This window comes from Sapajus apella, unplaced genomic scaffold (assembly GCF_009761245.1).
Source record: "Sapajus apella isolate SASKATOON/1434 unplaced genomic scaffold, GSC_monkey_1.0 scaffold2, whole genome shotgun sequence".
Taxonomy (NCBI): domain Eukaryota; kingdom Metazoa; phylum Chordata; class Mammalia; order Primates; family Cebidae; genus Sapajus; species Sapajus apella.
The window spans coordinates 59403641-59418411 of NW_022436942.1; the positions used below are offsets into that span (position 1 = coordinate 59403641).

Genomic DNA, 14771 nt, shown 5'->3' on the forward strand with positions numbered 1-14771 from the left:
TTTGGTCTTGCCTTCCATGTACCACAGGATCGATAAACAAATAAGCAGGTTTCGGAGATGGTTACCTAAGAAGCCAATGAGGCTGGACAAGGAGACACTGCCAGACCTGGAGGAGAATGACTGCTACACTGCCCCTTTCAGCCAGCAAAGGATCCATCAGTGAGTGTTCTGTGTTAAAGCCCCTGTCTTACTAAGGATGTGCACTGTGGTAGAGCCTCACTCTGCACGCCTTTGATTCCTGGGCATGTGGAAGGAGCAGCACAGTGCCCTTCTCCCCTAAAAGTTCTGTGAGTGTTCATATCCCTTTTATTTCAGTCAGGGGAAGATAATTGCTGTACCCAACAATCCTTGCATCTCAGTGGCTTAAGAGGATACAATGCTTGCTCATGTGTGTGTTGGGTAAATGATCTCCACAGAGAGGCAGTGACCCAGGCTCCGTCAGTGTCATTGCTCTGCCTATCCCCTGTGCACAGAGCCCCCTGCAGGCTCATTCGCATCTAGCCAGCAGATGGGGAGCGGCCTACACCTTTTCCTATTAAAAAGAGGGTTTTTTGTTTTCTGGTTTTTGTTTTATCTTGGTTCACTTCTCAGTTCCCCTTTCTTCAGCAAGTCACTGGGTTGCCTTAGGAAAAATCACATCACCTGGCAGCCCTCTTGCTGACTCATCTGTCATATGGTCTCAGAACAGTCATTTGTCACTTTTGACATGTGGGGAGGAAAAACAAGTTGGCTAAGTAACTGAGCCTGTGAGGAACTGCAAAAATGAAAGAGAATTTACTTGAAGCTTCTGAGATGACAAGAAGTGATGGCTGGATGCAGGGCAGGGCAGGGCAGGCAGGAGGAGAGAAAAACCTGCCATGTGCTAGAGACTGTAAACAAGAGGAGAAACACGGCCTCTCAGTGGGGGCAGAGAGCAGGTCGGCCCCGTCTCCCTTGCAACAGGCCCTCCTGCTCCAGCAGTAGTGACAGCCTCAGTAAAAATGACTTATCTGAAGGAAAGAAAGGAGTGACGAATTAAAAAAAAAAAGATTGCTGATTTTGTGGCAGTTGTCAAAAAGTTGCAGAGAGTGCAAGGTGGGGACATGTTTCAGCCACAGAAAATCGGTTAAAGTCTGTGGAGCTCTGCAGGGCAAAGAGGAGAGGAAAAATCAAAGAATAGACATTATGCATCAAAATGTATAATACTAAGAGCAGTCTAATGCAGGGGAAGCAACTCTGTACACCTCTGAAATAGCCGAGCTGATCCCCACAGGTCAGATGGAAGCCAACCCATCTGCAGTATGTGAACATGTGAAAGGATCATTGAAGCAAATATGAAATTCACAGACCAGCCTCAAAATCTTAGTTCAATCCTCCAGAGAAAATGGACGACTGGAAGGGACATAATGTTAATTCAGAGATCAGGGTATTTTAAGAGAAAAAGACAAAAAAACTGATGTGTTCCTAGTCTTAATTTAAACCACTATCATGTCTCTCTTGATCATCTTGGAAGTTTTTTAGACAACCAGTTGTTTCCCTAATTCTTCTGGAATGGAGTCTGGTTTACAGGCAGGTTTTCCCTGTGCTTCTCACCTGTTTGATATAGTGCGTAGCACAGTGCATTTGGATGATGGATGGATTGATACATTGATAGGTTGCTAAGTGGATGGATGGATGGATGGATGGATGGATGGATGGATGGATGGAAGGATGGAAGGATGGAAGGAGGGATGGATGGATGGACAGATGGATACATACATGGATGGGTATAGGAGTGGTTGTGTAGGTGTATAAATGAATAGAGGAATAAATGAAGTACGTGGTATGCACTCTGGGGTTTTATTTCACTTCAAAGGGTGGATATATGGGATATAGGTAAATGGAAGAAAAAAATGATGGATATATGGATAGATGGATGAAAAATTACTGAAGTATATGATATGTGCTCTTGTATTTTGTTTCACTTCAAAGGGTTATTGGTACATGGAAGAGGAAGGCTTCCCACCTTCCCTCTTCATGCTGGTTATATTCCACAATGTTTTTGTTTTAGAACAATACTTCCCTCTCACATATTTGAGAAGTCCTTTTTGACATCCTTTGGTATTAATTTGTCAAATAATTGATTTATTCAATAGTCACTTATTTAGTGTTCACTTCTTGTCAGGCACTGTCTGGGTAAAGAGGATATAAAGAGAAACAATACACAGTCAGGATCCTGGCGCAGTAAAGATGCAGACTATCTTAAATAAGTGTAAACGGTATGATGGGTTTGACTTAAGAGGAGGAATACTCAATTCCCCAGATTTGGAGGAAGTTTGGTAAGTGATGCGGGTTGATCATAAAGCAGAGAGTGCTTGATATCGGTCTTGAAGGATAAGACTTGCCCAGGTAGGTAAGCGGGGAGACGTATCCCAAGAGGAGACAGTAATGTATGTATAAACGAACAAAGGCATGAAAGAGGGTGGAGTATTTTGAGGAACCACAAGTAGCCTTCTGTGAGTAAGAGCACAGGGTATGAGGAGGACCTAGTGTTGTTTGAAAAAAGGGAGTGATCAGTGGAAGATGAGGTATCAAGACAGGAGAACCAAGGAAGAAAAAGCAGAGGACAGCTGGAATAAAGCAACCTGAAGAACCAGACCTCAGTGGGACCAAGAGAATAGAGGCAGTTCTATATGCAAATAAGAGGTGAAAAATTAAATAAGTGTCTTGAATATTATAGTTGGTGAGAATTTATTTCTCTTTGAAAATTGTCATGACACATGGGTAACATCCCTCTGATGGGTATGTGGAAGTATGACTTGAAGAATGCTGTCAAATTGGAGAGAGTCGTTTGTACAATTAGAAAAGAATTCCCTAAGGATGCTTTGAGAGTGACATGAATGGATTTAAATTAATCAGAAGTAGCCGGTTAATAAGCTCTGGGAATTATAACATGACATTCCTGCTTTCCACATATAGTCCAAAATCCCATGTGGCTTCTTAGTTTCCCAGAATGTTTCATATTGTGTTTGTCTTGGAATATAAATGATAATAGAAATTTAAGTGTGTTGGTTAGGGGGTGAGGAGGGAGGAGGGCCTGGAAGTTTAATAAGTGTTTCATCAGAGGCATTTCCCACTGGAAAACCTTCCAAGATTTTCCAGCCTCCACCCCCACTTTTGGTTGAGGTGTACGTCTATGTTTTAGTAATATTTTTCTTTTCCTTAATCAATAGTAGTACCGATTTTAATTGCTTTCTCCAAAACTAGAGACTCCTTGAATGACTATGTCTGTCTCACCCATTTTTAAATCCCATAGTAAGTGCTTAATAATGATTTTTTAAATGAAAAAATAAATGGATAGAAACAAAAGTAGGAGAATCATGTGAGTAAAGAATAAAGGTGATATGAAGTTAGCTGACTGCACACTCATCTCAAACCAAATCCAAGATATCTTCTTTTCAAATGTAGCCTACCTCCCTTGTTCCCTGTCTCAGTAAACTGCAGTAATATTTGTCCACTTACTGAAACTGGTGTCTGGAAGCTATTCTAGACACCTCTCTCATCTCTACTTCCCACAAGTTATACATCTCCACGGATTGATGGTTTTACATCCTAAATGTTTTTAATAGTTCAGCAACTTCTACCCATCTTTGTCACTGTTATTTCACTTCTGAAATCCAGAAATAATATAACAGGTCTCCTGGGTTGTACTCTGGTCACTGCCAGTCCATTCTCTCAAGTGCATTCTACATGGTGTCTTCAAAATGTGCATCTAATCATGTCACTTCAGTCTCTTTAAAAACTTTAGGATAGGCCAGGCACAGTGGCTCAGGCCTGTAAGTCTGGTACTTAGGGAGGCTGAAGAGGGCAAATCACAAGGTCAGGAGTTCAAGACCAGCCTAGCCAACATGGTGAAAAAAATAGCTGGGCATAGTGGCAGGCACCTGTAATTCCAGCTACTCAGGAGACTGAGGCAGGAGAATCCCTTGAACCCGGGAGGCAAAGGTTGCAGTGAGCTGAAATCACACCACTGTACTCCAGCCCAGGTGACAGAGTGAGACTTCATCTCAAAAAAAAAAAAAAAAAAAAAAAAATAGACAATAGAATTATTGCTATGACTTATAAGCCCTCAAATGCCTAGCTGCACTGCAATCTCCTCTTCAGCCTCATCTGCCTTTCTTGCCTCCCACCCTTCGTTTGTTATGATCCAGACACATGCAGCCTCTCTCAGCTCTTTGGATGTACTCTGCCTCAGGACATTTGCACATGTTGTTTTCTCTCCTGGAATTCTTCTTCAATTCCTTCCTTCTTCACCTGGTATGCTCTTGTTTATCCTTCAGAACTCAGCTCCAAAGACTCCCCCTATGGAAGCCTCCCCTGACCCTCTCCCTCCCCACCAATCCTTCCAAAGATTGAGTCTCTATTCTGTACTGTTTTAGTTAATGTTTCCCAGATAACATTTTTTTACAATAGAAATGCTACTATTATTTGATTAGCATATGATTAATGCCTGTCTCTCTAGGTAAACTGTTTACTTTGTGGAACCATAGGCCATATCTGTTTTTACCCATGATTGTATCTCCAATACCTAACACAATACCTAGCATAAAATAGGCACACAATACTTGTCTACTAAATGAAGGAATGAGGATTGAAGCAATAAAGACAGCACAGAATAATCTATTTGTAAACCTTTATTCTTTAACTGATTGTACAACAATATTAAAGTTGAGAATCGATTAAAAAACAAATAGCCGGCCAGTCACAGTGTCTCACACCTGTAATCCCAGCACTTTGGGAGGCTGAGGTGAGAGGATCACTTGAGCTCAGGTATTCAAGACTAGCCTAGGTAACACAGTGACACCCATCTTTACAAAAATTTTAAATTAGCAGAGTGTGGTGGTACATGGCTGTAGTCCCAGAACTTGGGAGGTTGAGCTGGGAGCATCACTTGAGCCTAGGAGGTTGAGGCTGCAGTGAGCCATAATTGTGCCACCATACTCCAGCCTGGGCAATAGAACAAGACCCTGTCTCTCAAAACTAACGAACAAGCAAGCAAACAAACAAATAGCCTAGCATTCTATTTGAAAATACATCTGTATTTAGGAAGAAAAATCAAACTGTGAGTGTACAAGTCAACATACAAATGCTACTTGGTCATTTTATATGGTCTCCCTAAGGTGGATCTACAGGTAGAAAAACTCTTATATGCCAGACACTATTCTAAGAACTTTAATACTCAAACAACACTTTGAGGGCTGAAGTATTATTATTACCACCAATTTATGGATGAGAAAAGTGAGAGACAAAGTGGTTAAAGAAGCTGCTATAGGTCGTACACCTAGGCTAGGCCACCTGTCTAAACAACCCCCAAATATCAGCAGTTGAACAGTATAGAAGTTTAGTTGTTCACAGCACTATCTAATATGGGTCACTCTGGGGAAAGGAGGCATATGTCTCTGATTCGTGTAGTCATTTGGTTCCTAGGCTACTGTTATCTTGCTATTCTGCCATCCCCTAAATCTCTCACAGACAAGGAAAAAGAGAAATGAGTAATTTTTTAGGAAATTTTTATGGGCCAGGCCTAAGAGTCATATACAGCACTTTCACATGAGTTTAGTCATGTAGTAATTCTGGGATAACTAGTCTCCCTGTATGCCCAGAAGAAAAAAAAAAAGAAACAGGTTTGCCAAATAAATAGTTGCAATTGGTCTGAGTGATAGAGCAGGAATTCAAGTTCAGACAGGGAGGCTCTAGGTCTCACACGCAGAAGCGCTAGGCTCTATTGCAAGATTTCTCAGCTTCAGCACTAATGGCACTGGAACTGAATGACTTTTGCAGGGAATAGTCCTGCGTTGTAGGATGCTAAGCAGCATCCTTAGCCTCTGTAGCAACTAGATGCTAGTAGCATCCCCCAACCCTCTAGTTGTAGGAAAATCAAAAATGTTTCCAGACGTTGCCAAATGTTCCCTGGTGGTAGTGGTGGGATGGGTACAAAAATCACACCCCTTCCCTCCCGCCTTGAAAAGCATGGCTCTACTGTCTTTCATCACATGACACCTTTCAGGCAGGGCCACCCATTCTCTGTGATAAATTAAACTCTATTTGAATCTGATGACTGTGACAGCCAAGGCCATTTAAGAATTAATTTATTCCTCTTCACCTCCGTGCCTGTGAGTGTTGCCCTGCTTAAGTATCATTGCCCTTCATTCTTAAAACGGGTTTAGCAATGACACCCTTGAGGCAATTACTTTCTAAGGTCAATACCCATAATAAAGGTTTTCTGCTGGTAGACAGAAAAAAGGAAATTTGCAAAAAGAGTTATGTTACTTTTTATAATAGATACACAGGACATTCTTTCAAGAAATAGATCAATCCTAATTATCTTTCAGAAAAATGTGCTAGATATAGAAAAATGTTCTTCCCTGCATTATTTGTATTTTTATCATTACCATTATTTTATTTCTGTAAACACCCATAAAAAGAAAGATTAAATTAAATATTGGCCACTTCTTTTTTTTTTTTTTTCCCCGAGACGGAGTTTCACTCTTGTTACCCAGGCTGGAGTGCAATGGCACGATCTCGGCTCACCGCAACCTCCGCCTCCTGGGTTCAGGCAATTCTCCTGCCTCAGCCTCCTGAGTAGCTGGGATTACAGGCACGCACCACCATGCCCAGCTAATTTTTTTTTATATTTTTAGTAGAGACAGGGTTTCACCATGTTGACCAGGAGGGTCTCGATCTCTTGACCTCGTGATCCACCCGCCTCAGCCTCCCAAAGTGCTGGGATTACAGGCTTGAGCCACAGCACCCGGCAATATTGGCCACTTCTTAAGAGAAGAATATGAAATTTATGCTATGCTATGTGTGCGTATGTTTAAATATATATTCATTCATCCACACGCTCCATGCCATTTGTTGTTCTGGGTGTTTGGAGATCAACAGTAAACAAAAGGGCAAAGATTCCTGCCCTCCTAGAGCTTACATCTTAGCTGGGTGCAACCGATAATAAATTAAAAACCAGTGGTTGTCAATGAGGGGTGATTTGGCAACATTTAGAAAAATTTTTGGTTGTCACAACTTAGGAGGGGAGATTGCCACTGGTATCTAATGGGAAGAGTCTAGGGATGCTGCTACACATCCCACAATGCACCCAATAGCTCCCCACAGCAACAAGGTTATCCAGCCTCAAAAGTCACTAGTAGTGTGCTGAGGTAAACATTTTTTGAAATCAAAAGCAAGTGAAAAGGGGACAAATGCTACGGGAACAGAAAAAGAGGGTAGGGTGAGGGGAATGGGGAGTACTACATGGGGGTGGGGGTGCAGGTTGTATTTCTAAAAGACAGTGTTTATATTCCTCAAGGTAGGCCTCCTACAGAAGGTGTGATTGGGAAAAAAAAAAAAAAAAAAAAAAAAAAACTTGCAGCAGGTGAGAAGGACAGAGAGAGAGTTTCAAGAGGGGAACAGAAAACAAAACAAAGGCCCTAATCAGGGAGAAGCTCTGATCACATGTTTGAGGAAAAGAACAAAGAATCTGTGGCTGGAGCAGAAATATCAAAAAGTACAACAGTAGTGATGAGTTAGAGGCCTGGGAGGCCTATGGGCTTTTACAGGGAATGATATGGTTTGACTTAACTTTTGACAGTGTCATTCTGACTGCTCTGGCAACTGCAGTCATCCCTGTGAAACATGATGCATTTATATTTTTTCAAGTTTCTATCTTTTCAAAATCAATAATGAAAACACATGCCACATAGAACTCAGCATTGACCCATTTGTTTGCAAAGCTTTTGTGTTGTACACAAAATGTTTTAACTCGTATCCTGTGTATGTATGAAACAGATATTATTGAAAGACCCCTTGAAATAAAGTCTGCCTATAAAAGGCACAGATTTTATGTGAAATAAAATCACATGCCTTTAGACTCCTATTTTCATCTCCTACTAGACTGAGGGCAGAAGCTATGTGCCTAGGAGCAAGGGGTACCCAGGGAATGTTTGTGAGACCAAAGAGAACAGGAAAGGAACAAGGCAGAACTGGCATTATTGTTACTGCTGAGGGACAGAGCCAGGGCTCTGGAGTCAGGTTCTCTGATCTTGATGCAGCATCTCAAAAATGTAGAATATTCACATGAGAAGTGAAAAATATGGTCAACCAGCCAGTCAGTTGTGGTTTCCATGTCCAACTTGAACTTTCCCTTGACTTGATTCAGTTTTGGCCTTAGTTCTGCTAACTGATAATCTATATTCTCTATCAAACATTTTATGACCATTAAATTCTGTTATCAGGATTCACATCTGATCCCAAGATACTTAATTCATGTATCACATTTTTTAATTTATGTGTAGTATATTTAATCATGTGTAGTATACAAAATGGACATTATAAAAAGACCACTTGACACAAAATTTGCTTGCATGCCTTTTTCCACTTCTATGCTGTGACCTAGGGTGTAACAAAAAAGTCTAGAGAATAACCAAATGACACAGCTCTTCGTGCCTAAGAAAAAGCAATCGGCTGGGTGCGGTGGCTCATGCCTGTAATCCCAGCACTTTGGGAGGCTAAGGCAGGTGAATCACAAGGTCAGGAGTTTGAGACCAGCCTGGCCAATATGTGAAACTCTGTCTCTACTAAAAATACAAAAATTAGCCTGGTGTGGTGGCAAGCACCTGTAGTCCCAGCTACTTGAGAAGATGAGGCAGGAGAATTGCTTGAACCCGGGAGTTGGAGGTTGCTGTGAGCCAAGATTATACCACTGCACTACAGCCTGGGCAACAGAACAAGACTCTGTTTCAAAAAAAGAAAAAGATAAAGCACTAACAATGGAAATGTTGGTGCTGGGGTCATGGAGGGCTTGTAAGAATGGGAAAATGTTGGCCCGGTGCAGTGGCTTACAGCTATAGCCCCAGCACTTTGGGAGGCTGAGGTGGGTGGATCACCTGAGGTCAGGAGTTTGAGACCAGCCTGCCAACATGGTGAAACTTGGTTTACTAAAAACACAAAACATTAGGTGGGTGTTGGGGTGGATGCAGTGGTGGATGCCTGTAATCTCAGCTACTCGGAGGCTGAGGCAGGAGAATCTCTTGAACCCAGGAGGTGGAGGTTGCAGTGAGCTGAGATTGTGCCACTGCACTCCAGCCTGGGCAACAAGAGTGAAACTCTGTCTCAAAAAAACAAATGAAGAAGAAGGAAAAGTAAAAAAAAAGGAAAAGATTACTGGAGGGACAGTGAGTGGGAGATTTCCTGTAACATCCCTTTGATTGTCTTCTTATCTTTTGACTTTATTCTCAGCAGAAAAGGCAGCAAGTTGAAGCCAGCAGCGATCAGACAATCAAACAATGGTAGCAGCAAAGGCAACAATAAAAATGACAGCAACCACTGTTTACTAAACAGCTCCTTCATTCAGGGCTACACCATAGGTATATTACATGTCTGTGAGGGTAGGGGTAGAATGATGATGGTCAGAGAGGCTGAGTGGCTTGTTCATGGTTGCTCTGGTCACTGTTAGATGAGTAAACAGAAAGAAGTGTCTTTTCTCCACAGTGCCGCCATCCCCTGTAGGTGCCACATAAATGGAGCTTAAAAGCAAATCGTCAGCTCCCTTACCCTAGGGATAAGCCTACGTGAATGTGAAGACATCTGATTTCCTTTGGAATTTATTGTTAAAGCATTTGAGATGTATTAAACAAAGAGATGAAATAAAGTGATAAAATACAATTGAATATAAGAGTAGGCATTCAAGTTCAGAAAAAAAGTAGGCTCAGATTTGCAGGCCTCAGTGGCCTATGTATCTATAATGGTTGACAAATCAGAAAATTGGGCTTTACATCAAAGGGGCAAAGCAGAAGGGAAAAACATAGTAACTCACATGATTCTGATTGTGAGAATAGGTACTTTCTCACATAGGTACCCATCACATAGGTAATGGGGTACTTTTTGACTCTGAAATAAAATTCTTGAACAGGGTCATTGGAGTGGACAGTGAAATGGTAATATGGTGGACAAGATCCCCAGTAACAAGATCCCTCCTTATCACAGATGCCTTGCAGGACTTTTCTGAAGGCCATTTCTGGTAGTCCCATCAGCATGGTCACAACTTTCTGTGAGAATTTAGGCAAGGTATCTCAGCAAAATACTGAAGTATACCTGTGATGATTAATACTGTCAACATGATTGGATTGAAGCATGCAAAGTATTGATCCTGGGTGTGTCTGTGAGGATGTTGCCAAAGGAGATTAACATTTGAGTCAATGGGCTGGGGAAGGCAGACCCACCCTCAATCTAAGTGTGCACCATCTAATCAGCTGTCAGTGAATATAAAGCAGGCAGAAAAAATGTAAAGAGGCGAGACCGTTCTAGTCTCCCAGCCTACATCTCTCTCCCGTGCTGGATTCTTCTTGCCCTCGAACATCAGACTCCAAGTTCTTCAGTCTTGGGACTTGGACTGGCTTCCTTGCTCCTCAGCTTGCAGATGGCCTATTGTGGGACCTTGTGATCACGTGAGTTAATACTTAATACTTCCCTTTGTATATCTATCTGTTTATCCTATTAGTTCCATCCCTCTAGAGAACCCTGACTAATACAATACCCAAACTCATCTAGTTGTCTTTGTTGTTTGAACTATATTCTTTAAAACTTCAAGTTGAAAACTGATCAAAATGTAAATAACACCACATTCTAGTTGAAAATGTTTCCGTGTTTGAGAAACAATAGAAGCTATCCAGTGGGTACACATCTCTATAGGTCAATGCATGAAGCTCTGGGTCATGTTATATGATATCACAAGAGCTAGGCCTGCAGGCTGCCCACCAGCAGTGATTGTATGGCCATCTAAACATCAGACCCCACAGAGAGCTCTCTCACACTAGCTATCTATGGAAACTCAGGTTGTCAGTATTAGAGTCAGTCATTCCAGGAGGCCCTTCTCAAAACTCCATTTCAGAAAAGATCGTTTCAATAGAACCATATGAAATTTATTGTGGGAATATGACAGCTAACATTCATATGGTGCTTACTGGGTTCCAAGTACTTCACAGTTATTAATTTATTTAGTCCTATGAGTAAGGTATAGTCATTATCTCCATTTTTACAGAGGAGGAAACTGAGGCACAGAAAGGTTAAGTAACTTATCCAAGGTCAAACTGTTGGTAAGTTGTAGGGCTTAGATTTCAAGGCCAGGCATTCTGGCCCCAGTCTTATCTTTTTTAACGTAGCATGTTAGTTTTCTGTGGCTGCTATAACAAATGATCACTGATTTAATTGCTTAAAACAACAAAATTTATCATCTTACAATTCTTTCGGGTAGGGTGCAACACAGGTCACACTGAGCTAATTAAGGTGTGTCAAGGCTGCACTCCCTTCTGGAGGAGAATATGTTTCTTTGCCTTTTCTAACTTCTAGAAGCTACTGCATTCCTTAGCCCATGGCTTCTTCCTTTATCTTTAAAGGCAGCAATGGTAGTTGAGTCTTTCTCACATCACATCACTCTGACGTTGCTTCTGTCCTCACATCTTCTTCTTCTCTGACTCCTCTTCTCTTCCATTTTTAGGGACCCTTGTGATTACACTGTACCTATTTGAATAATCCAGTAATCTCCCTGTCTTAAGGTCAGCTGATTAGTGATTTAATTCTATCTGCATTATTAATTCCTCTTTGCCATATCACTTAACATTCTGGGATGAGGATGTCGATGTCTTTGGAGGGCCATGCTGTTTCCTATCACAGCTGTACAAATTTGCCAATGCAAAAAGTGCCAAGGGTTGGGACAGAGGAGAAGAAAGTTTTGATGGGGAAAAAAAAAGAAGGAAAGAAGAGAGACAGGGAGAGAGGAAGGTGGCAATAGGATTGGGGGACATTAAATTAAATGACATATGTAAAAGACTTAAGGGCCTGGCACAGTGGCTCACACCTGTAATCCCAGTACTTTGGGAGGCCAATGCAGGCAGATCACTTGTGGTCAGGAGTCTGAGGCCAGCCTGGCCAACATTGTAAAACCCTTTCTCTACTAAAAATCCAAAAAAACAAAAAAAAGCTCAGCCAGCCATGGTGGTGCACACCTGGAGTTCCAGCTACTTGGGAGGCTGAGGCAGGAGAATTGCTTAAACCAGGGAGACAGAGGTTGCAGTGAGCCGAGATGAGATTGTGTCACTGTACTCCAGTCTGGGTGACAGAGCGAGACTCCATCTCAAGAAAGAAAAAAAAAAAAAAAAAAAAGACTTAGTCCAGTACCTGGCACATAGAAAGCACTCAACAAATCAAGAAATGATAGCTATCTTTATCATTATTACCACAAACCAGCATATACTGAGAATCCTGGGGAGAATCTCTGCAAAGTTGCAATTGGTGTGTAAAGGGAAAGTTTGAGGTGACAGAGACTCATTTTGCCGAGGCTCATATCTGACCTGAATTGGAATTGCTTTACTTTTAAACTAAATGTTACCCAATGTTCCAGCTACTTTGCCATTTAACATTTTCTGTTTCAGTAACACATGACTATTTGCTTTTAAACTCTCTCAGCATAGATATCAGAAGATAGTGATTCTTCTAGCGTGTGGCTTTTGCTATATTTTTGTTGCAAAGACTGAGAGCTTTTCTGTTGTTTTCATCAGTCTGAAATCTTTAGAGAATCCTTCAGGCAGGGATACCAAGATTGATTTAGGTAGGATTAAGTTTCTTTTAGTGCCTCGATGACTTAAAGCAGTCTCTGAACACTTGTTTTATGGCAGTTACTTATTCTGCATTAGGATCCTCTATATTCAGGTTGTTTTTATTGATCCACAGAGTCAGGGGAATCATATCTATGTTCTGGAAAGTCTTACACTAAAATGAAAATGAAAAAAGCCACACATCTTGATATTTGTGCTTCTCAAGATTATGTGGCTGCTTTTAAGTAGGACATAATTTAATGACTTTAATTAAAGGGACAAAGAGGTCACCTAGTCAGGTGGGAAAAGCATACCTCTGGGTGTCTGGAGGCCCAGTAGCTAGTTGGGTCTGTTATCTTAATATTTGTGAGACCATCTGTGAATAAGTCACTTGGAAATATTTTATTGCATTTTTCTATCTGTAAATACATAGTTTGTTTTTCTGCTTATCAGTTCATTCATTTAACAAACTTTCAGTGCCTATTATGTGCCACATATTGTACTACAGTAGAAAATATATACAATATGTTTTTGTATATTTATGTGTGCCTGCATATTTTTATTTAAAATTTTAACTTCAATATGTTAAGTTTGATACTCAAGAGGCTAATTTCCTCATCAGAATGGTAAAAGGCAATTTAAAACACCTAGAGGAAAGGGGAAGAGTTGTCAAATTTAGGTACAGTAAAATAAGGAAGGATTAACCTAAAGAGGAAGGAAGGGAACTAGGATCACATCTTTGCTATAGTATATGTATGTAGTCACACTGTGCCTTACGTCTTAGGAAACAGCAGTGGAGAGAAGAGACAAGGAAGAGCAGAGGTGAGGAAACCCTTGTGCCTCATAGGCAGGTAGACACTCTGGTGCCTCATCGGTCGATATTCTGCGCCAGGCTCTGCACTGCGCGCCCTCCACATTATCTCTTTTGACCCTTGCAACAACCCTGAAATATAATTTTACAGAAGGAGGCACAGAGACTCAGAAACATTAAATACTTTATCCAGTGTTACCCAGTAGCAAATAGACTTGGAGTTAGAGCCTAAATCTGCCTCATTGCAAACCCGTGCTCCTTCCATAACACAATAGCTAACATATATTGACTGCCCACTAGACACTGGCCTACCTGGGAGACTACTGGTATTGTTTTTTCTGTTTAAAGATGGAGAAACAGAACCCAGAGGGGTAAGTCACCTATCTGAGTTACACAGTTGGTAGAAGTAGAAAACCAACCTGAGCAGGTGGGGGAGGGCCATTTCTGGGCCCACTTCTGACTCACATCCAGGAGTGGCACTGGGGAGAAGGAGTTGTTAAACCTATAGCCTGTGAAGATAGTAGTTGATTTGAGTAACCACTAACTCAAAAACACATGTTAGAAATGTCTTTATCTGTGGGGATAAACCTGATTCTTCTCACTTCCCACTTTCCTCACCCCTGATACAATACCCACACCATCCTTGGTGTTCCCCACTCTAGATAAGTGATTTCACCACCGCATGTTGACCAGCCTTGATGCTGCCATCTTCCTTGCCACTCACCATCACCACCAAATCCTTTTGGTCCTTCTCCTTCTAACCTCACTGCATTGCCTTAGTGGAAGCAACCACTTACACTAACAGTTACGACAGTCTCTTCAACTCCTCTGTCTTTCCTCACTCCCAAGTCTGTCTACCCCATTTATCTCACAGGACATTTGCAAGACTGCAACCACTGGTTCCTACAGTACATGTGCAGAGTTACAAGGAGGACACCCTTCCTCTAGGAATATTTATAGCCCATAGATTGGCAAGCAGAATATGAACAGGGTCAACTCTTCCTCATGCCCTTGGCTGTGCACCTGCAGGAGTGAATAATGCACCGTAGTTCCACATGTAGTTACATTGCCGCCTTCCTTAACACTTTTAATGATTCCCCAGGGCCTTTGGGATGAAGCTTAAATTCCTTCACATGGCACACAAAACTGCATTTTTAGCTTCTTCCCTTTTCTCCCCAGCCTTTGGGGCTGGTGCTCTTGCAGCATGGGAATCGAAGTGACCTAAATATTCCATGACTATTTTACCTTCTTCCCAAAGTGTGCTCTCTTTTCTGTCACTCTCTGATAAAATCTGGTTCTTTCCTCAGTAATGAGTTCAGGTATCATCTATTTATGAAAGATCTTATGTCTCATGCAGA

The 14771-nt window shown here is 41.5% G+C and overlaps 1 protein-coding gene across 8 annotated transcripts in view; it reads left to right on the top strand.

The window, feature by feature from the left end:
* The window catches only part of ANO4 (anoctamin 4), a 398033-nt gene that overhangs the window by 270576 nt on the left and 112686 nt on the right, over positions 1 to 14771 (top strand). For all 8 annotated transcript variants that reach the window (XM_032298965.1, XM_032298973.1, XM_032298986.1 and 5 more), the window contains one exon: positions 28 to 159. In XM_032298965.1, the coding sequence (XP_032154856.1) occupies positions 28 to 159 (132 nt within the window). The remainder of the gene's footprint in view (positions 1 to 27; positions 160 to 14771) is intronic.